The sequence below is a fragment of the Aotus nancymaae genome, unplaced genomic scaffold, assembly GCF_030222135.1.
Source record: "Aotus nancymaae isolate 86718 unplaced genomic scaffold, 86718_ANA_hifiasm-v0.15.2.pri h1tg000007l, whole genome shotgun sequence".
NCBI classification, from domain to species: Eukaryota; Metazoa; Chordata; class Mammalia; order Primates; family Aotidae; genus Aotus; species Aotus nancymaae.
In genome coordinates this window covers 63307104-63328926 of record NW_026988418.1, presented here as the reverse complement: position 1 = coordinate 63328926, position 21823 = coordinate 63307104, and the positions used below count along the sequence as shown (strand labels likewise).

Genomic DNA, 21823 nt, shown 5'->3' with positions numbered 1-21823 from the left:
AATTCCAAAGGGAATAGCAAACTAGACTCTTTCTAAATCTAGGATTTGTGGGGCTCAAATGTCCATCTGACCTCATCCTTTAAAAAGCCTCATGGTTCCAGGGTTAATGTCTTATGGCTTTTCCTCTCCTGACCCAATGAGAGGCGCCCAGGGAGCTGAATTCACGGTTTTCTGCTCTCTCCAAGCGCGGCACCTCAGCCCTGTGTGGGCAAGGCTGTTGACCTTAATCTGCGTCCTGCCAGCTCACCAAGTACCCTGTTCACGCCCCCCAGGGGAGTCTGCAGGCAGGGTCTCCCAGGCCTCTCAGCAGACTTGTATTTCTGATGGCCACTTTGGTCAAGGACTCTTTAACTTCAACTTCTTTGGAGAAGAAGAATTGGAAATAGGAAGGTCCCCAGTGCCCTACCATCTTAGGAGCTGGTTCCCCAGGGTAAGGATTATCCAGGCACTGGGCTAATGACCAGTTTACTTTGGAAAAGTGAGATTTAAGGCTTGTGCAATTGACTAGTAGGTGAGAATTCATTCAATCCGATCCCCTCACCATTCAGAAGACGATACTGAGGACTAGAGAGAGGAAGTGACCTGCCCTAGGTCACACAGCTTGCCCAAGCTGGCCCCACACCCACATCTTCTGACTCCCAATCCAGCGGTCTTGCCAGAGTCCTACAGAGCCCCACTGTGGCAGAAGGATTCAGGCAACCTATGTGAGCCAGCTCAGGCATAAAGCACCTAACTCAGAGCAGGGACATGGCAGCCTCTGCTCCTTAGACGAGAAGCTGACCTTACATGGAAATATTCAGAAAGACACACACAATGCATGGGGGTGAGGAGGAGGGAGGTGGGCATAATGCTTCATAATCTCTCTGTAAGCCCTGCCCAAACTCTGAGCATGCCAGCTGGGCTGCAGAATTTTTTTTATTAATCCACACAACACACTTTTGCTTGCTTGAGACTAGCTTCTGCTGGAGTGAGGAAAGAAAGGAGAGAAGGGGGATTTGGCTTGGAAGGCAGGGGCACAAGTCCTCAGTACAAAAATCTCAGGAACCCTAAGCAGTTTCTGCAGGCAGAAGAGAAATGGGCTGCGGAAGAAGGGAAAAAAGAAAAACAATCTAGGGTCACGTAAGCTGTATTGATCTTCTTCATCTTTCCTGTGCAAAAATAGCATGAAAAAGAATGAGGCCCACAGCTACAACGACAGAAGAGCCAGCCGAGGAGAAAGTGAGGATGACAACCCATGAAGAAAGATCCATACCTGGTGACTGGGGTTCCTCAGGAAGGCTGTGAGGCCAGGCCTGTCCTGTCACACCCGGGGTGACATCTCCAGGAGGATCTTCCACCCTCACCCCCACCCCCACCTACTTCCTGGAACCAGAAATGGCTGCAAGTCAATGCCAGGGCCTACTGCTGAGGGGCATGGTGGGCAGGGGAACCTGTCCTCTGTCACGGGCTTCTGACACGCTCCCTGCTGGCCCCCATAAGTGTGGGGACTGACTTCCAGTTCTCTGTTGGCTGGGTTGTGATATCTTTAGTGGGCCAGGAGGGGACCAGCTGAAAGGCTGAGTGATGCCCAAAGCCACTGTGGGGTGTGTAGGGACGTTGTCACCAACTCCCAGACCAGGACACCAGCAACAAGGCTCCCCGGAATCAGACTCTCTCAAGATCAGGAGACAGCATGGGATTTTAAAAGTTATTATAAAAGATATTTGCATAATATGCATATTTACAATTTTCCCTCTCGGGTTTTTTATTTTTTTGGAGGTGCACAAACACGAGGTTTATAATACATGAAAGTTTCCCGTCTCCTTATTTTTTGTCTTCCTTCCCTTTCGCCAGTATGTGCTTCCTCTGCTGGTGGACCACTGCCTGCCGCAGGTGTCCATGTCCCTGTTGGCCACACAAGCCCCAATGCCCACCCTCGTGTGCCTGCTGACCTCGTCTTCCTTGACTCTGATCTTCCCTTTGTCCATTCTGTATCTACCCTTCACCCTCAGAACCTTTATCAACAGATCCCAAGAGTGTTTGGTCCTGGTGTGGTAGGACATTGGGGATGCGGGCATTTTCCTCTCCTATGATCAAGCCAGAGGCTGGGGAAGGAGATTTCTCTACCTCCCAGGGAATGCATTTCAGGCTCCCAAATGCCTCCAGTGGAAATCCGTGTGGAAAATGATAGGCAAAAGCAGACGCTGCTCAGCCCAGTGCCAGTCTGAATCCCAGATTTGCCACTGATCGGTGGTAGGCTCTGAGCAGGCTTCCTCAGCTACAAAACACAGATAATAGTAATATCACTCTCATATGGCTATTGGGAGAAATAAATATGTAAAAAGAATTAATAACATTACACAGGCTCAATAGTATTAACTGTTATTATTGCTGTCGTTGTTTTTGTTAGGGATAATGACAGTCATCTCACGTATCAGGGTGAACCTATTTCTATTCAATCAGTCTTCAGTGGAGTGGCAGACAGCTGTTTCTCGACCTTCCGGATAACAACCCTAAAGAGACTCAAACACAGCTATTAAATCGTCATTTCTGTCGAGGGGCAGCCTCTCTCCATCGCAAAACCAACTGTGGATGGCACTTTCCTGGGGGGAGGCTGGATAGCTGCCCCTGTGCACACTCCTGCTGTGACCCCTCAGCTCACTCCATGTGCAAGCTAATGGCCTTCACTCTCCCTCCCCTTACTAGCTTCTCTCTTTTTTACATAGCTTTTATTTCAACCTTTCCTTCTCTCTTTTTTTGTTGGAGATGGAGTTTCGCTCTTGTTGCCCAGGCTGGAGTGCAATGGCACAATCTTGGCTCACTGCAGCCTCCACCTCCCGGGTTCAAGCGATTCTCTTGCCTCAACCTCCCAAGTAGCTGGGATTACAGGTGCCTGCCACCACTCCCAGCTAATTTTTTTGTATTTGTAGTAGAGACGGGGTTTCGCCATGTCAGCCAGGCTGGTCTCAAACTTCTGACCTTAGGGGATCCACCCACTTCGGCCTCCCAGTCTTTCTCATTTTAAACATTCATTTGTTGATTATGTGTTGCTCTTACTAGAATGGCAGCTCCAGAGAAGCTGTTCTGTTCACAGATACATCTTCATCCTCCAGCATGATGCCTGTTGTGTGGTAGACCCACAACATTTGTCGAATAAACAATCAAATGACTTAATGTATTTAATTTTTCCACCGAAATGATCTTTTAAGGGGCAGATGAAAGAAGCCTTCCCAGATCCTTACCTGCTCCATCTTCTCCTCACACTTTCCTGTCCTCGACTCATGCCTGTTACGTTGTTGAGCCCAGAAACGTCTATCTCTGTGAACACAGGCATTTCTGTTACTGGACTAAAGCTCTTAATGAAGCCAGTGGACTCTCATGAAGTCAAAGGACCTCAGCCTGAACCCAGTAATGCTCCTATCACGTGAGAGCTTGGGCACAATGTTTCAATCTTCTCATATGTAGAATGGGGACCTAACATCCACCTCAAGGGATTTAGTCCCCACCCCTTTATCTCTTTGCAGCCCCTCATATAAACTAGGACTGGTCATCTTCACAGTGACAGTTCCATGCATGTTTGCTGAATTAGTGAATCATCACTTTCCCTAGTTTCTTACCCTGCTTTCTTGGATGGGTACTGTTTATTTAATAATCATTGTAGGAGGCAAAAAAAAAAAAAAAAATACTTTGTTTTACTCAGAACCCAATCTGACCTTTCAGCTTCAGTCCAAACACAGCATGAAAGGGAACCTCTACGTATGAAGACAAGAGACTGAATAGAAGCATCAGCAAAGCTGTTCACAAATGGCACCGAAGTTCCTTCTGGGGGCAGGTGCCAGAGAAGTAGGGCATGAGGCAGGAAATGCTCCCCATGCCCTCTTCTCTTCCCTCCCTTCATCTTTCCCTGGCCAATCTTATCTATTTTTTCTGCTTCAGCTGATGATTTTGGAAATGGCCTGTTTATCCTCTTTCTCTCTGCTAAACTCCAGACCCATCTTTCCACCTGTCTGCCAGCCGCTCAAGGACACCCAGGGTTAACTGCAAACACCACAGGTCCAAAGCCAAGCTTGTTGGCTCTGTCTTCCCTCTCGACCTCCTGACAACCTGTTCCTTCTCTAAGGAACTCCAACCTCCCTACCTCTACTCATGCCAACGTCTTATAATTCCAGAGTTCCTTTTGACTTCTCCTCCTGGGTGTTGTTCCATTCTAGTCCTTTCTCTTCTGTTCCATTGCAACTGTCCTAAGTCAAGCCTTTCTTACCTCTTACCTGGCTTAATCTTCTGACTGACTGTCCTGTGTCCAAGGTCTCCCTTCCACATTCGTCCAGAAGACAGCTGCCAAATAAATCTTCCTAATCAATGCACACTGGACTACCTAGAGTGGCTCCCTAAAGCCTATCAAATGAATTCCTTAGCCTAACATTTTAGGCTCTCTGCATCTCTATTAAATTTTTTGTTCCTGCTTATGTCTAGCTATTTTCCTACTTGTGTATCTTAAACACTAGCAAACTGGCATATTAGTTAAGCTTCCCAAACACCACGCCCTTTTGCAATTTACTAGGATTTCCCATTTCCACATATCAAAATCCTACTCACCATTGTTGGTCTAGCTAAAACCTCTTTTCCATGAAGCCAATCATTCTCATCAGCAGGTGTTTACTAAGTATTAATTCTGTTCTCCTGAACTTTTCAGCACATGCCCCATTCTCTCTAGTACACGCTCATGGACATACTCCAATTCCCCGTTATACTGACAACTTTGTAGGGACAAGACTTATTTCTATATCCCCCAAAATGCCTACTAATATGCCTTGCAAATTCAACTGGATGTTGAATAATGTTTGTTGAATTGAATCAAGATTTGTGCTGTTCATGGTTTTCATATCATATGGTTTAATTCTCTTAGTTTTCTTTTCTGCTTAAGTATGTGTGTCCAGAAATAAGTAAAATAAACTAATGACGCTTCTCAGCAGCTATAACCTGTAATTATGGTTAACTCTCAGTTATCCATGCCACTGGAAAAATAGCAATGGAAAGACTCCCACATCAGAAGCATAAAAACATAATTTCCATCAGTATTTGACATGCATTGTTTAGTTTTTAAGCAGCTGATTTGCCTTTTTAACTGTTTGGCTGATCAGTAAATATTTGCATTTACAGTCTTTCAGTAACTGTCTGGGCAATAGGGGTAGAAGGGGAGATGGAGGATTAGGCCAGTGGGAGAAATTCAGTTCAGCGTGAAACATTTACTTTGTACAACCTCAAAGGCGAGGCTCTGGACAATCAGAACATCACAGGCACTTGGAGTGTGTCAGCAGGGCCCCATGGTCTGGCCATTTCTTTCGGATGACTGCAAGGAGCAGAGACTTCCCAGTCTCCTAAACAGCTCACTCTGGTGTCCAGAATTTGTTTTCCTATAAAGAAGACAACAAAGTTCCACTGGGACTGATAAGGTTCTGGGAGGGAGGGAGGGCTATGCTTCCAGTCCTGTTGGGATCGGAAGGTGCTGGCTGTGCCACTGGAAACCACTGGGTGCAAATCGAAGAAAATTCTATTTGCAATTTTGCAATGATAGCTAGATAATATAGGGGGGAAGTTCCCCTTTTCCACTTCTGAAGCAAACAAATATCACATGTGGTAGATTCGGCAGCTGCATTAGTTGGGGAAAATTGATGCACATTTCATGTGTCAGGGAGCTGAATCCCAGAGAATAGAGCCAGCCTCCCAGAAAATGGTTTCTTTATATAGTTCCATCCGTTTATTGTTTGATTGGACTTTCTGTACATTAAATTCAAGCTGTTCTGCCGCTCATGGGTATTATGATGCCTTGGCTCGGTGGGAAATAATGAAGGTGATGGGATTTTATAGCATCGCATTACAAAGGAGGTGTCCCCAGCCTCATCCGTCTTTCCATCAACTAGCTTGTGTGTGAGGTGGCACTTATATTAAAACGATTTTTCTGATTCAGTTTAATGACACTCATTCAAGTCCTGACACCCAGAATATGATTACAGAGCTAAATGCAATCTTTCTCCATCCAGTCCTGGTCAGCAAAGGCTCAGCTATCTTCCCCTTCCAGTCCCCATCTTCCCATACACCCATCATTTGCACTGAGCTAGGTAGAGGGAGGTAGGAGTGGGGAGAAGCTGCCTGTGTTCTGGCTCAAGAAAAGCAGGCTAGACAGAGGTTGGAGGCTGAATTTGTTCTGGAGGTTGCGGCAGCCAAGCCTTCTGGCAGAAAACTTTGGATACCCAAAAGCATTGTGGGAATTCCTTCCTGCTTGTCACTAGAAGTTGGTTTGAGGTCAATACTGTGCACTTCTTCCAAAGAAATTTCTAGGAGCTGGTCCCCGATTCCCAGAATGAAAAAAAAAAAAAAAGAAAAACTTGGACATCACTAGAGGATGAACACTTAAGATATGAATATTAGGTAAAGTATCAGCTTCCTGGAAGTGGTTGGTTGTGTGCAGAGCCATCCGCCTGAGGACAGGGGTTGGGAGGTGAGGGGCTCAGAGCTAAAAGTCTCTGCTCCTCTCCCTGATAGGAAAGAGCTCCCAGCCACAGTGGAGCGTGGACAAGAGCCCTACAACGGCCTGGGACAGGAGCTCCCTCCTGGGTAGGGGAAACAAAAATACTTCAGTAATTACTGAGGGGGATTCTCCCGCTCCTGAGGAGGGGGAGGGCCATGCTGCCTTTTATTTACACTATCTTGAGGCAGAATAATTGCTGCTCCTCAGGAGGAATCATGGTTGTGTTTAATGGGTGTTAAAGAGGGAAAACCAAACAGAGACATACAGAGAGAGATTGGGATTGATTTTGAGGGATTCCAGAAAAGATCTGTGCAATGGACACCAGCCTAGAAATCTCTTTCCAAAAATTGCAGCAATTTGAATTGCTGGATCAGAAGACAAATTCAATGTGATACTCTTGGTGTGAAGCACCTAAAAGGCTCAAACCCTACCGGTTTGAATTAATCTTTCCCTCCTCTGCAGCCTGAAGCCCTCTGGCTTCCTCTGCTGCAGCTATCATAGCTGCTGAGTGTTACGGTGGTCTGTCTGTTTTTGTGTCTGTGTCAACACTGTCCTCCTCATGGCAGGGAGCACTATGCCCAGCTACTTGCCAGGTGCTCAGTACATGTTGCCCAGGTTGAAAGGAAAGTTCCATCCAGGTATAGACCTGCCTGTTTACTGCCAGCATCAGACCTACTCCGAGATGCTGATGCTGCAACTCAGGTGCTCTGGCTTGTTTGTTATATGCTGAGGTCTCAGCTGCTCCTGGCCTTGGAGCAGTCCTGCAAGGCCTTGAGTTTTCTTCTTGTGAAATGCTTCTCCCAGGGGTAGAGAAGATCTTCAGGACTGTCTTTCGAGCCAGTCCCCTGTTGCGGGAGCAGGTGAAGTTTTCAGCTGGCTTGGTGGGAGCAGAACCGACAAGCACTTCCTGAGAAAGCTTCCAAATATATGCAGAATTGCTCACTTCCTCCATTGCCACCGCCACCACCCTCAGTCCTAGTCACCTTGATTTCTTTCCTGGTTTATTGTGTTAGCGTCTCCCTGACAATGTATTTACTATCCAGCAGCCAGAGCAACCCTTTTAAAATGTAAGTCAGTGGCTCAAAACCCTCCAGTGACTTCCCATGCCAAGCAGAGTAAAGACAAAGCCCTTGCAGTGGCCACGAGGACCCTACATGAGCTGCTTCCCCTGTTACCCCTCTGGCCTCAACTCCTGGTACTCTCCTGTCTCCTGCTCTTGCAGCTTGACCATTTGGACCTTCTTACTTTTTCAAGAACAGCATACCAAGGTCCCTCCTGCCAGTTGGACTTTGTCTGTTAGACTTTGCATTTGCTATTCCCTCTGCCTGGAATGCTGTTCCCCAAGCTATCCACATTCCTTCAGGTCTCTGCCCAAATATCTGAGAGGCCCTTCTTGACCTCCTAACATGAAATAGCAACTACCCCTTGCTCTGCCCAGCCTCCCTACACTCAGCACTCCCTGTCTATCATATCAGGCTTTAATTTTCTCTGCAGCCTGATATAATGTATTTATTTGTTTGCTGTTGAGTGCTGTACACTAGAATGTAAGCTCCACAAGATCGGAGACCGTTTTCTTCCCTGCTGTACTCCCAGTGTCTAGTAGGTGCTCAATAAACATCTATTGAGTAAATAACTGAATAGAGGAAAAGCACCATGGATAGAGGGGCTTACCTGTGGCTCCCCTTCTCCTCCTCCCTGGCTCCAGAGTCTGCAGCAAAAAGTGTAGGCAAGTAGCCAAGAGTTGGATGCAAACTTCCTTTGCAAGAAAGCCCCAACCCTGCTAAGCCTAAAGTCAGAACTACAGAATGCCCTGCTTGGCCTCCCTGTCTCCACTCCATCCACAAATATCCTGTCTGATGTGACTATATAACTAACATTTGGATAGCACTTTCATTGGTTCTCATATTGCCAGAAGATGGTTATCAAATGAGAAAACTAAAGCTAGGTAAACAAATGAACCTGTTCGAGTGAACAAATACTTATTGCGGCACACTATATATCAGGCTCTGTGTAAGGCATGAATCATGCGTGATCTCTGGAACAGAGATCTAACCTTGAAGAGCTCACATCCTGGGGGAAAGACACATAAACAGCTGAAATTAACAAAATGTGGCAATGACAAGACAGAGTAATGCAAGGGGTATAAGAGGAGACAAGAGAAGGGCACCCAGCTCCTGGAGGTGACGTGGGGCTGAGTTTGAAGGATGATGTGTATCAGCCAGACACAGAAGCAGAGCAAAGGGTAGTCTCTGGAGCACCGGAAAGAGTGTTCGAGTTCAAAGGAAGAGAACTGAGTCTCATTCAATTCATGTTGCCTGATCCTTACATTGGTTGATGTGCAATCACAGTGCCTGTGTATTCTCAGAGCCTGCCATGCTGCCTGGAGTGTAGAAGACACTCAATAAATGTTGAACAAATGAATGATTCCTTGTTGGGATCCAGTTCTGCACCCTCTCTTAAAAATTTTAGCACCATATTCGGGGCAGCAAACCACCATGGCACGTGTATATCTATGTAACAAACCTGCACATTCTGCACATGTATCCCAGAATTTAAAGTATGATTTAAAAAAAAAGAGAGAGACTTTCAGCACCAGAGAACTGTCAGATAAGAAATGTCATCAAAGAAAATATTTTGAGGTCATTTGTTCCCAATAAGCGTCCAAAGATAAAAGTCCCCCGGGCAGGGACCCACCCCCAAGTAGGTGGGCACTATTAGCCAGTATCCCAGGGCCAAGGTACTTGGGCATTGGGAGGAGGGTTGATGGGCTCCGGAGGTAGTAGATAAAGGTGTAGATAAAATTTCAGATGTTGAAGGGTTAACAAAAACAGGTCTCAGACTGGCTCTACTTCTGGCGCTGTGGGGAAGCTTACCAAGTTCCCCAATCTGTGGTGGGCCTGTATCGATTCCCAGGCTTAGTCTCCTGGCCTCTTGGAATCTCAGGCAAGCGCCTTCCAGGATTATGTTTTAAAGTGAAATGCAAATCACCTGGAGGCGGCTTCCTGCCTGGAAGAAGTAAAAATCAATCCTGTTTTCGTTAAAGTGATTTTTGGTCACTGTCAAATGCTCTCTCACCTCAGAGCACAGGGTGACAGACAGGCTGCCAGCCTCAATTACATAACTGAGTCAATCAGTAGTGGTGGGCCATCTCATCAGGACCGGACACTGCTCTGAACCCTATCCTAAGATATGCAGGAGCAGCCTCATCAAAACCAGGCCTGGAGCCGGCCTCCCATGGTCCTTGTGGATGCTCGCTTGCAAGGCTTTCCTCCCACATGCTTCCCGCTTTCCCAGACCCTATTGAGCTTCCCCCGTGGACTGTCCGGGCCAATCGTGATGCCAAGCAAAGTCAAACGAAATTAAGAAGGGAAATCTGCTTTGAGAGAGTTTACGTCATAGAGTAAATTCTCAAAGTAGTTAGGTTGGTCTTATTTAATATTGGGAGTTCTATGTTATCCCTTCCCTCTGTTAACTGAGATAATTGGGGATTTATTTTATTTATAGCATCAATTATAGGGATGGAAATTAATCCTTGAATGGTGCATTTGGGAACTCAACTGTCAGGGGCTCAAGGGAAACCTGGGCAGAGCGTAAGGGTCTTCCCCAGTAGCACAGGAGGCTGCAAAGGAAAGCCATCCTCAAGCCCTGACAGCAGCTGGGCTGTTATTGTTCTTGTGTGCTTAAGGCATTCTGAGATATTAACTAAATGGTAATAATTGGTTCCAGGAGATCCCTCCCCGGAGGACACCTGAGTAACTCATCAACGAGGTGCTGGGAAAGCAGGCAGAGAGGGTAACCGGAGCAGGAAGAGTAAATGCCTTCACTCCATGTATCTGCTCTCTGAGTATCAGTCGGCCCTGCTCTGCAGAGGAGCTGGAGACAGTCCCACTCCAGACTGGAAGTAGGAACTCAGGGAAGAACCAAGGAAGATCTGGAGAAACGAAGAGGTAGATGTCTGCTGGGAGCTGTTGGAAGCAACTGAATCATGGCAGGATATTGGTCCTTGGTATTCCATAGCCACTTGGGACTCAAATGCCAGTGTAGAGTAAGAAAAAGATGGGCTTTCTGGAAAGGCTGAACAAGGCTACAACTAACCATGAATGTGGTCAGGACAGAAACTAGCCATGGAAGAGGGAAAGGTTTCCAGGGTCAAGTCGGCGAGACCTCCAGTAAAGACAAGAAGATCACCACAGTACTGCAGGGCAGCCCAGGGAATAGATCAGAAACCAAGTAAAGGCCGCTGTCCTCCCTCCTGGGGGGCCCAGGCTGGGGCAGAATACACACAGCTGAGGAGACTGCAGGCTGTGCAGGCTCAAATCTTAGACCCACCCTCTAGAGAGGACAAGTAGGTCTAGAAGGGACTGAGAATAGTATCAGGTCAAGCAAATGGAGGAGGCACTCCATTCACACTGGCTCATCCATTAAAATGCATTTGCCAAGCGCTTGCTCTGTATAATCAAGAAACGAGCCTGGTAATGGTGCCAACTCAGGTCAAAGTCAAAGTAGCCTGACCCAGCAATGAGCTACACCAGCCAGGAGAGAGGGAAAGAAAAGGCTGCTTTCTCATTACTTATCTGAGTTTAAGGAAGACGCTACTAAAGGTTTCCTTTCTTGCCCATTTGGTTCTCCTCTCAGAAGCTAGACACTTAAATGGAGAAGGTAAAGTAGCATGGGGAAGGTAAAACAAACTCGTTCATTGTCAGATGTGGGGTGAGGAAGCCCACCAGGTCCGCATTCAGGGAAAGCATGCTTCTCCCTAATGCAGGCACCCTTCCTTTCACCCTCCAGCAGAATCTACCAGTTCCCTCCCAAGAAAGTGAAAATGAGACCAAGATAGTTCACCTTGATGCTGGACTTGCCCCTTAATCTACAGGGTAGATAACAGAAGAAGTCAGTGATTTCCCTACAGCATTAAAACATAGGTTAATAGACACTAATTTCTTTTTTGTTAATATACATATTTTTTATTGCACTTTAGGTTCTGGGGTACACGTGAAGAACATGTAGGATTGTTGCACAGGTACATACATGGCAATGTGGTTTGCCGCCTCCAACCCCATCACCTATATCTGGCATTTCTCCCCATGTTATCCCTTCCTACTAAGGCAGTATTTAAACTCTTCAGAAGGAAATGTTTTATTTTTAAAATCTCTGTGTCTGGTACAGTGCCTGGCATATAGTACTCATTGGGCTGATGCTTTCTTGACTGGCAATATGACTAGAATAGACATCACACCCTGAGGCCATAATAAAAAATAACCCTGAAGGTCTGATTTCTACCTAGGGGCCCTGATGGCATGGGAATAAGTTGAGTAGTAGGGTGAAAGGAGAAAGGGCATTGGAGCAGCCAGATTGATATTGAAAATTAGTTATCTCCTTATCAGCTACATGACTATGGAAATTTATATAACTTCTCTGAGCCTCACCTTCTGCATCTTTATAGGGTACAGAATTTTTCCAACCTTGCAGGGCTATGGTAAAAACTTAAAGAGATAATATATGCAAAGTTCTTAGCACACTGCCAGCATATAGTAGACAATCATATGCTGTTATACTACTAATAAAAAGTAATGAGCAGGAGGCTATCAGCATGTCTGTTTTCCCCTCTCCATGGCTATCCTGAAGGATCTCTCTGGTGTCATGAGTCCCATCAAGGGGCAACTGAAGGCACTGGGCAGTCAGAGCCACATCAGGAGCTTGACTATAAGTGGGAGTGAGGTGTCTGGTCATGGGTGAGGTCCCCTTCAGGAAGGCGATTTGGCCAGGGTCAGCCTAGAAGGGATAAAGATGACTTCTCCTGACAGCACAAGCTCTCCAGCCCATTTTATCCCCAAAATACCCCACTGCACCAGAAAGCTCACATCTGCCACCTGAGCCAAGAGAAACAAGGTCAAGTGACCAAACATTCTTACCCACTCTGGGTGAGTAGCCATTTGAAGAGTGAGTGAGTGTATATGTGTGTGTGTGTGTGTGTGTGTGTTTGTGTGTTGGAGTGAGAGGAAGGGGCAGTGTCAGACAGACGAGAAGTAAAGGGAATGCCCCAATCAAATGTTGCTTTCACAAATGGATGGTGACACCCTTGCTCTTCCCCTTGCTACTCCCTCCCTCTTGTGTGTGGCAGAATGACAAATGTAATCATTTTAAAAGGTCCTGTCACCTACTCAGTCACTCCCAATAAGCATACACAGCACTATGGAAAACCGACACTACCACCTCCAGGTTTCGGACAGGAAAAAAAAATCAAATCACTGGGACACCACCAACAAAATTGTCAAAGACAAAATAAAAAGCTTCATGAATTCTCCATCAGCAATATAAAGCTTCCTGGCCTAAGCAAATATAGACCCGGTATGTGAATTGTGGAGGGATTTTGCATTAGGCTCCGTGGCTTCTAATAGCTGAGGCAGAACCCCCTAAGAAATCTATGTCTCCGTAAAGCTACCTTTATAGGCTCTAATCCAGTTAGGGTGAAGATTGTAATTTCCTTCCTGAGCCCCCTTCCTCTGATAGAAAGCTTCACATCCCAGCAACATAAATAAGTTTCTCTGACCTCAGCTGGAGAGGGGACCTCGGAGAGACGGAATTACTGTGACCTCGCCGAGCACCTGTCCCTCCTTATGATGATATTGCTGCTTCTGTGTCTGACCACGTGATCCATCCAAACCATCTCACAGTCACCCAGGTTATTCAATCGCTGACTCAGACTGAGAAAGCAAGACCGATACTGCTTTAGAAAGAAAGAATAAATCAGGTGCCTCACTTTGCGGAAAAGCCAAGTTCAGAGTCGCTTAGAGAAAGTCTGCTCAGAGCTACTGAACCCTTGAGTGTCTGTAGCAGCACAGGAGAAAAGTATGACAAATGGGAAAATGGTCTGCAAATATACTACAAAGAAAAACTGCAGGAAGGATCCAAAAAGAGTGCTCTTGGTGTCTCCTGGTAATGGACATCTGAATCCCCCCAACTTCTCACAGTCTCCTTCCTCCCCAGTCACTGCCCTGACCTTCTCGCCGAGCAGCCCCTATATACACAGATGCATATAAGAATGCAGCCATCACCTAACCCCGAGGCTTCACCTGCACACAAGGCATGGCTGAAATAAGAACTGGTGACTTAATTTTCTTAGTTCTATAAAACACATGCCCCCACCTAAAAAAGAAAACTCAATTCCCAGCAAGCTACCACTTCCAAACAGATCACTCACGGGCTCTCCCCTTCGGATACAGCAACCTCCCCTGCTCCCACCACTCGGGTGAGGGACTCGCTCCTCCTCTCCCCAAGGTGGCACCATCCAAGGCTTCAGGAGCCATCCAGCTGCCCTGCAACCTCCGTCCTGGTTTCATCCACCAGTGCTGACTTACCCCAGTGTGGTCATGGTGACGATGGTGTACCAAAACGAGGCGGGGATGCTCGTGAACTTGCTGGCCGAGGAGCCCTTCTCGGCATAAAACATCACAGTGGCAAAGATGATGATGGCCATGGTGAGGGAGAAGAGGAGAAAGCCCAGTTCAGAGGCACAGCTCTTCAGTGTGTAGCCCAGGATCCGCAGGCCCTGGGAGTGGCGGGAAAACTTGAAGATCCTGAAGACGCGGAAGACCCGGAGCGTGACGAAGGCGCCGGACACGTCCTCGTTGTTGGTCATGACCAGGCCAATGTAGTAGGGCATGATGGCCACCACGTCGATGATGCTCATGACGCTGCGGATGAAGCGGTAGCGGCTGGGCGCCGCGAAGAGCCGCAGGAGGTACTCCACGGTGAAGATCATGACGCACGCCGTGTCCAGGCAGAAGAAGGCCACCGAGTAGCGCTCCCCGCACGGCAGCTCCTTGCTGCCCGGGACCGTGCCACACGGCACCGTCTCCACCACGTTGGTGATGACCGAGACGGCGATGAAGAAGCCAGTCACGTAGTAGAAGACCAGGGCCAGCGTGCTGGTGTGCGGGTTCTCGAAGGCCCGCCACATGGTCTGGCGGAAGCTGAGCGAGGGCATGGACTCCTGGTTGTTCTCCGAGTCGTTGTCGTCCATGAGCCGCTCGGCGTTCTCCCTCTTGCGGTCCTTGTACTCCTCGTAGCAGCAGTCCCCGATGATCTCGGGCAGGATGCCGTAGAAGGCCAGCTCGTCGTCGTAGGCGGAGATGCACTCATAGCGCGGGTAGTGCAGCTTCCCCGTGCGGTAGAAGTTGAGCACGCAGCGGAACACCTCGGGGTCCCGGTCGAAGAAGTACTCCTTGGTGTCCTCGTTGAAGAAGAACTCCTTCTCCGTGCTGCCCAGCAGGGTGTCCGGGTAGCGCTCCAGCGTGGTCCTCCAGGTCTGGAACCTCCGCCCACTCACATTGAGGACGATCAGCTCATCCTGCCGCTTGTTCTTGTCGGCCGGGGCCAGGGGCATGGGGCAGTTGGCCACCGGCATCCACCCGATGGCCGCAGCCCGGGCGAAGGGCAGCCAGGCCGCAACTCCGGCCGCCATGGTGACTCCAGCTCTTGGGCCGGCAGCCGCGCGGACACCGTGCACACCAGTTTGGAGTTAGTTCAGCAAACCCTGGGGGACATGAGAGGAGAGAGAGAAGGGATGAGTCCGTATCAACTGGCAGGTAAGAAATAGGACACAGGAAAGGATCACTGGTGAGTGAAATGGCAAAAGTCTCCAGGGCAAATGAATAAAACTGAAATTCCCACCACAGAGAGGGGACTTGATTCTTTGCCATCCAGACTCTGGGAGAACACCTAGCTCCTGGAGCTCAGCAGGGTAGGATCGCCAGATGTTGCTGACTGCCTGACAAATCGTCAAGTTCCAAGAGGGCTCAGGAGCATTTGGAGGGAAGGCCTCTTTAGCAGGAAGATCTGGCAAGAGGTGGGTAATAATCAGCTCTGAAAGGTTATGGCGTTATTACCAATTTAAATTGGGAGAGGGCAAATGAGTTCTCATTAAATGAATTTAAAAGTGGGATAAACACGCTAATTTTTATTTCACTCTTTCACCCACTGGAGTAATCAGGAATGGGGGTGTAGATGAGGGAGATCAGGTAAACAATTCTTTCCACTTCTCCCTAGTGAGGAGGAGGCTGGGGCTGCCCAAGTCCAGAAAATTCTCTGAGATGGCAGGGGACCACTGTGTTTGGTGAGGTTCTGTCCCCAACCCCCACGGAGAAGTCTCTCCCTGGCAAAGTGCTACTCTGCGGGACATTCAGCCCCCACTCCTTGCCCTGGCAACCTAGTATCCAATTTCGCTCCTCAGAGCCATGATGGAAAGACGTGGGAAAGCTTGTGGAGCCAGGCAGGGTCTCTTTCCCCAGGCTGTGAAGGGCGTCTTGGTTTCTTGGTTCACCTGACTTGCATGCATTGTCTCTCCCTCCCTAGAGGAAGCCGATCCACGCTCACTGCCATCCCTAGATTCCTTGCCTCCCGTCTCCATCTGCCCACCATCCATAGCTCCCTCAGGTTACATAACAACACTCCTTCCCATGCCAGCCTCTCTCACCTGGCCCTCACTCCACCCTCGGAGATTGTTCCAGAGCCAGGCCACCTTGTCCCTTTACCTCTCTAAACGACACTGCATAAGCACTTCCCCATTACCTGTGTGGACGGAGGGAGCAACAGCATGGAGAATTATATTTGGCTTTGGGAAGCAGATTTACCTTCCCAAATCTGGCTCTTTAAAGATGATAGTGAAATCACTCTGCAGTCCCCAAATGTATACCATCTGTGGGAAGGCATGTGGTGACACAGAAACACACGTAACAGAATGGGAAATTGTTTGGGGTTGACACACTCATCTCCACTAATCCTAAACTGATCGCACAGAACAAATCCTAACTCAGAATGATTTGGGCCCTCTGGAATTCAGCTGCTGTGATTCTATGTTTAAATAAATGAGGAAGGAGTGAGTCTTGGAAATTTTTTTTTCTGTTACACAAAGACTTGTAATGGGAGTTGATCTTCACCTCTCCCTGCAAACCTGCTTCACGTTCTCCTGACTCCCAGCTCTTCTAGGTTTTTCGGACCTCTACCTCCCTCAAACTCCTGAGCTGCCACTGGACTTTTCTGCCCGGATGCCTCTGAAGTGGACAGGTTTAAACAGAACCTGCCTCCTTGTGAAAAGCTGCTGTTCGCCTTTTCTTCATGGCGTCCCTAACCGCAGGGCTGTCACCTTGACCATATTTCTCTAAAGAGTTGCCAAATAATAGGCAATAGCTCTTACCGCCATCATGAAGGCCCAACTTCCCTGAGACCTCCTTCCCACTGGCCTTCTTTTCTCTCAGTCTCACACGCCACCCGATTTCTCCTGTTCCCCTGAAATCTATTCTGCTCAGTGTTATCCCCCTAATTCTGATTGTATTTTACCCCACGACCTGCAAAACAAAGTCCAAACTCCTTGGCCTAGTATTCCAGCATTTTCACAAATAGATCCTAGCTTCATATCCAGCCTAATAGCCCAGGCACCTATCCTAGCCTCGAATAAGACCAAGACTTGTTCATGGACAGATCCTGGGGATGTCTGTCTCTGGACCACTCCTCCCTCTCATGACAATATCCTTCCCCTGGACCCCTCCTATTAGAATTATACCTATTCACCACCCTCTCTGTGATGCCTCCTCCTCTCTCCACTATGAGATTCTCTTCTCCCTTTGGACTTCTGACTTCTAGAGACTCGTTGTTTGCTCTCTTCCCTAGCACCTATCACCCCGCAACCATTACACATACTTTATACACATCTTATTAATAATAATGGCTAACAATAATTGAGCACTTACTCTGTGCAAGGCATTGCACTAACTATCTCCCATGGATTATCTCATTTAATCCCCACAGCGATCCTAGGAAGAAGAGTTGATTATGTTCCCCATTACACAGATAAAGAAAGCTAAAGCTTACTGAGACGTAGCAGTCTGACAACCCCAAAGTGGCAGAACAGGGATTCCACCTCAAGCAGTCTGCTGAGTGCTGCCGGTGTGCCAGGCACAGTACCACACGCTTACATGGAGCCTCTCAAGAGATCCCACCAACAACCCTGCGGGGTAGACACCACTGTAGGCCATGTTTTGCCTACAAAAGAAAGATGAAGCATAGGAGTTGTAATAATTGTCTAAAGGATGGAATAAGTAGGCAGAGCCATTAAACCCAGGCAGTTGCAATGTGGAGTTCAAGAATACAGCCAGACCACTCCCCGGCTTTCTCTAACTGACACTAAGCTCTTTCAGCGCAAAGGCCAGGACTTTTATATCACAACCCAGGAGGCAGCACAGGGCACTGCATCAGTAGGTGCTTGAGCTGGGACCCCTGGTTTGACAGGTGCCATTTGCTTCCCATCAATATATGCCTTGCTAATATATTTTAGGGGTTGCCAAGGGGGGACATTCTCTCTCCAAACAGACAGTAAAATCTGAAGACAGATCTGAATCAAAAGAATCCAATTCAAGTACCTGCCTCTGACTCAGTCAAGTTTTCTAAAGGAGCCAATCTCTGCCTCAGTTTCCCCATCTGCGTGCTAAAGGGAATTTTCACAGGTCCCTTCACTCCCTAATAAGGGGAGGTTGAGTCAGATGCTGCAGAAGATAACAGGAATGACAATGACATTTCCCGCAAGTGTCAACACTCAGAGAACAGAAAAACAGCACAAGCCTGATGAGCTCCTGATTACTGGAACTGAGGAACGGAGGAAAGCATGGAGGTCGTTTCACGAATGGCAGTGGGTAATCCACATGCCACTGCAGAAGAGATAGAAGAGTCAGGAACACAACCTGTATTGTACTTCTTTCTAGAAGAAATTTACCCTTCTAACTATAGTTTCTTTAGGATTAGGAGACTTTGTAGTTCCTCAGCATGCACTTAGCTAGGATTTAACTCTAAGGGACGAGGGGTGTTTGCGAAGCAAGCCCGCAAGTTCAACTCTGTTCACAGGTGATTCCAATTCAGAGTTGGTTAACATTTATTGAGCACGGACAATGCTCTGGACACTGTCCGAGGCACTTTTACACACAACATTTAATTTATTCCCCCCAAAAGCTGATGATATAGGCATTTCTGCCCAAAGGTTGCAGGTAAGGAGAAGGAAGCTCAGAAGCCTCCTTCAAAGTGGCCGAGTTCTGTGTATATAGGAGCTGACGATTTTCAAATAGAGCATTGATCACCTCACTGCCAAACAGCATTCCTGATCTAGGTGTTGCCCAATACTGATGTTCCCGACAGAAGACAGCAAGATGCAGAGACTCCTTTCCCTGTCTTCCCCAGGCAGCAATGAGCAAGGGCTCGTGAGGCCTTGCAATTCCAGTTTAAATCCCATCCTCGACTTGTGAAAGCAAGCAACAGTCACCCTCTGGGCCTCACAGTCCTCCTCTGTAAAATGAGAAGAATTGGACAAGAATGTGACAAAAGACCCATTGGCTCAAATGATCCCTGATTCCACTGGATGCAGGACATCACGTCTATAGCTTAGGTCTCATGGAGACCTCTTAATGACAGTCACCCATGCAAAGAAGGAAGTAGAGCATCTGGGCTTATTACTGTGAGGATGGAGTTAGCCTGAGCCTCAGTGTAGCAAAGGGAGTTCTGGGAATTCCTGCTGATGCTGGTGCTCAGCACAGGGCACACAACCTGTGTCACTTGGAGCCCAGGGCAATCCAAAACCTGGTCCACCCACAGAACCCCTGGCCACCTTCCTAGAAAGTAAAGGAGACCAAGCTCCCAGACTCTGGGCCCTGGACCTTTGACCCTTAACATCTTGTTTTATCCCAGAATGAAGCTCAGAGAGGCAGAATCTTGAAGGGGTTCAAGAAACAAAGAGTAAGAGACCACAGAATCAGAGGCACCCTGTGGAACCCTGTGTGGCCAGACACACAGCTCTGCCCCCTGAGAGGGTGATGTCCTTCCCCTTTCATTCTCCTAGTCCTGCTCTACCCCGATTCTCAAGCTTCAATGACAGGTACCTGCCCCTGCCAAGCTGAGTCCCATCACCTTACCCCTCTCTACCCTAAGCCAATCTTCTCTCCTCCAAGGACCACAAGCGTTTTACAAACTGCTTTCAGATGAATAATTGAGAGCTCAGGGGAAGGAAAAATTAACCCCTCCCTGTCTTGGGACCATAAAAGCTTCTGGTCCCAAAGCCAACCTTTACCCCATGCGTGAATCCAGGGCAATCTTCCTAAAGAAGGCCAAGCAAGCCCCAGGCTGTCTCCAGAGGCTCAGCCCCTGTCCCCCTGGTAGAAACATACCAAAAAAGGAGCAATTACCCCATTGTTACTTTCTCTGTGTGTGGGGGTAGGGGAGTGGAAGGGGAGGGCAAGTATCCCGTCAGATACTATACCCAAGGCCACACTGGCCATACGCACCCCACAACCCTGCAGGCATGACCCAGTCAAACAGGCCTTCTCCATGGCTCATTCAGCAGCGCTCACCCCCTGACAGGAACCAACACCTTCCGGAGCTGGCCTGGGTATGAATTCCTGCAACAGGCACAACAGTGCGGCCCCATTTCCAGCCAATGGCACTGCACATGCCTCAAATGCCAAGGTTTTACTAGGACGTGGACGCCTTACAAATGAAAAATCTGAAGCTATTTTTGTTTTTGGCAGAAGAGTTTGACAGTGGGAAAGATAGGGGGTTGGGGGGAGCTGGAAAAGAGACATTCAAAACAGGTAAGCTCTGAAATGAAAAAGGTGACAAATCCTGGCAAAGGGAAACAATTTCCTTTGCTCTAAAAAGTCAGTTACTCCATTAAACAGTTTCTGTTTTGGAGGTAAAAGGCCAAAAGTGGGCAGAGTGACCAGACAGCCTCTTCTAGGGTTTGACACCTAGCTGAGCACAGGCATAAGGCAGGAAAAAAAAAAAAAAGTCATGACACCAAGGTCTGTCCTTCAATAACCTCAGTGGAGAGCCTCTGGAAACTTACTTTCCACAATCTCACATCACATCCCTTAGCCTAGAATGGGGCTGGTCTGGGGGCAGGGGAAAGTGCCTATGACCCAGAGGGCTTCTCCTATGTTCAGAGGATTTTGGTAGGCAGGCATGAAAGGCGAACCAAGCTGGGGATCCTTGGGGCACAGGCTTGGGGCACACGCACAGATCCTCTTCTCCAACAGTGCCACTCCTAGGCTAGCCAGGGCACCTTCCTGAACTGCTTTTCTCCAGCCTCCTCAAGAGCAAAAGGGAACAAGCTACTAACCTCTTTCTTGGGGAGTGGGGGGGCGTGGGGGGGAGGCTGGGGAGGCGGGTCCCTTGTATCCTTGCATTGTGTTGCATTCAAGTAGAGACAAGGAAAAAAATAAACACATCAATTCCCTTCCTGTGTGCCAACAGGTCCACATGGGGAAATGTATACATGCTTTGCGTTGAATTCGTGCACACCCAGGAGCCCTGTCTACAGACAGTAAACATACAGGCTCCCTCGAAGTAAAGTAAACAAGGCATACATTTAACCATCACGTACATCCATGCAAAATACAGCAACGCATGCCTGGTCTTACAAACAGATCACATTGTGCCTAGGACCCCGAGAAAGTTTAGATGCTCTCTCTTAAGAAATACACGGACCCTTTTTCTTGCAGTGCGATATCAGGTCTGGAACCTCAGCCTGTTGCTGACATATCAGAGCTGCCTGGGATAAAAGCAGAACATCTTGGACTGGATTCGAATGTCAACACTAAGCAAGCGCAGGAATTTAGTTGAGTCCAGGTAACTTCTCTGCCCAGTCCCTTCCCTTCTCCCACCTCCAGTGTAAACACCTCGCAGAGTGAGTCTTTCGATCCCCCTCCCCGGGGCCGCGATGGCCCTTGGCGTCAGGTAGAGATCTTTCCCAGAGCTCGCGGGGTGGAAGCGGCTTCGGGCAGGACCAGATCCAGATGGACTGGCCCCCAGCCTCTGGTAGACACACCGCCGGCTCGCCAGGCTGGAGAACTTTGCGAAGCGCCTCAAAACGCTCCCGGTTTCCACTTTCAGCCATTTCTCTCCTTCTCCCCTCACCAAGAGCGGGGACGGAGCAAGCCTTCGCCACCTGTCTCTGGCACTCGCCAAGGGAAGACAGGCCAATGGAAAGAGGGCAGAGGTTCACACCCCACCCCCGAACCCCAGTGCCTGGCTGCCCGGAGGTGGCTCCACAGCCCGAGGGAACCGACGCCCACGGGCCGGCTGCCTGCTCCCCCACGGCACGGGCCCCACCCCCAATCCTTCCGGCTCCCCAGCGCCCACCCACCCGGGCGCGGGAGTGGGAGGGTGCCGCGTGGGCAGCTGGAGCAACAGGCGTGGGAGCAGCGCTCCTCTCACTTCCTGGCTCCAGAAGGCTCGGTCGCGTCCCTCTTACCTTCCGCGAAGCCAGCCCGGGCCCCG

General features: G+C 48.5%; 1 protein-coding gene across 2 annotated transcripts in view; it reads right to left on the bottom strand.

Moving 5' to 3' along the window:
- The window catches only part of KCND3 (potassium voltage-gated channel subfamily D member 3), a 221451-nt gene extending 199984 nt beyond the window's left edge, over positions 1–21467 (bottom strand). For both annotated transcript variants that reach the window (XM_021671918.2, XM_012468154.3), the window contains exons 1-2: positions 21032–21467; positions 13867–15044 (exon numbers count right to left, since the gene is read on the bottom strand). In XM_021671918.2, the coding sequence (XP_021527593.1) occupies positions 13867–14972 (1106 nt within the window). In that variant the 5' untranslated portion in view covers positions 14973–15044; positions 21032–21467. The remainder of the gene's footprint in view (positions 1–13866; positions 15045–21031) is intronic.
- Between the last annotated feature and the right edge of the window lie 356 nt (positions 21468–21823).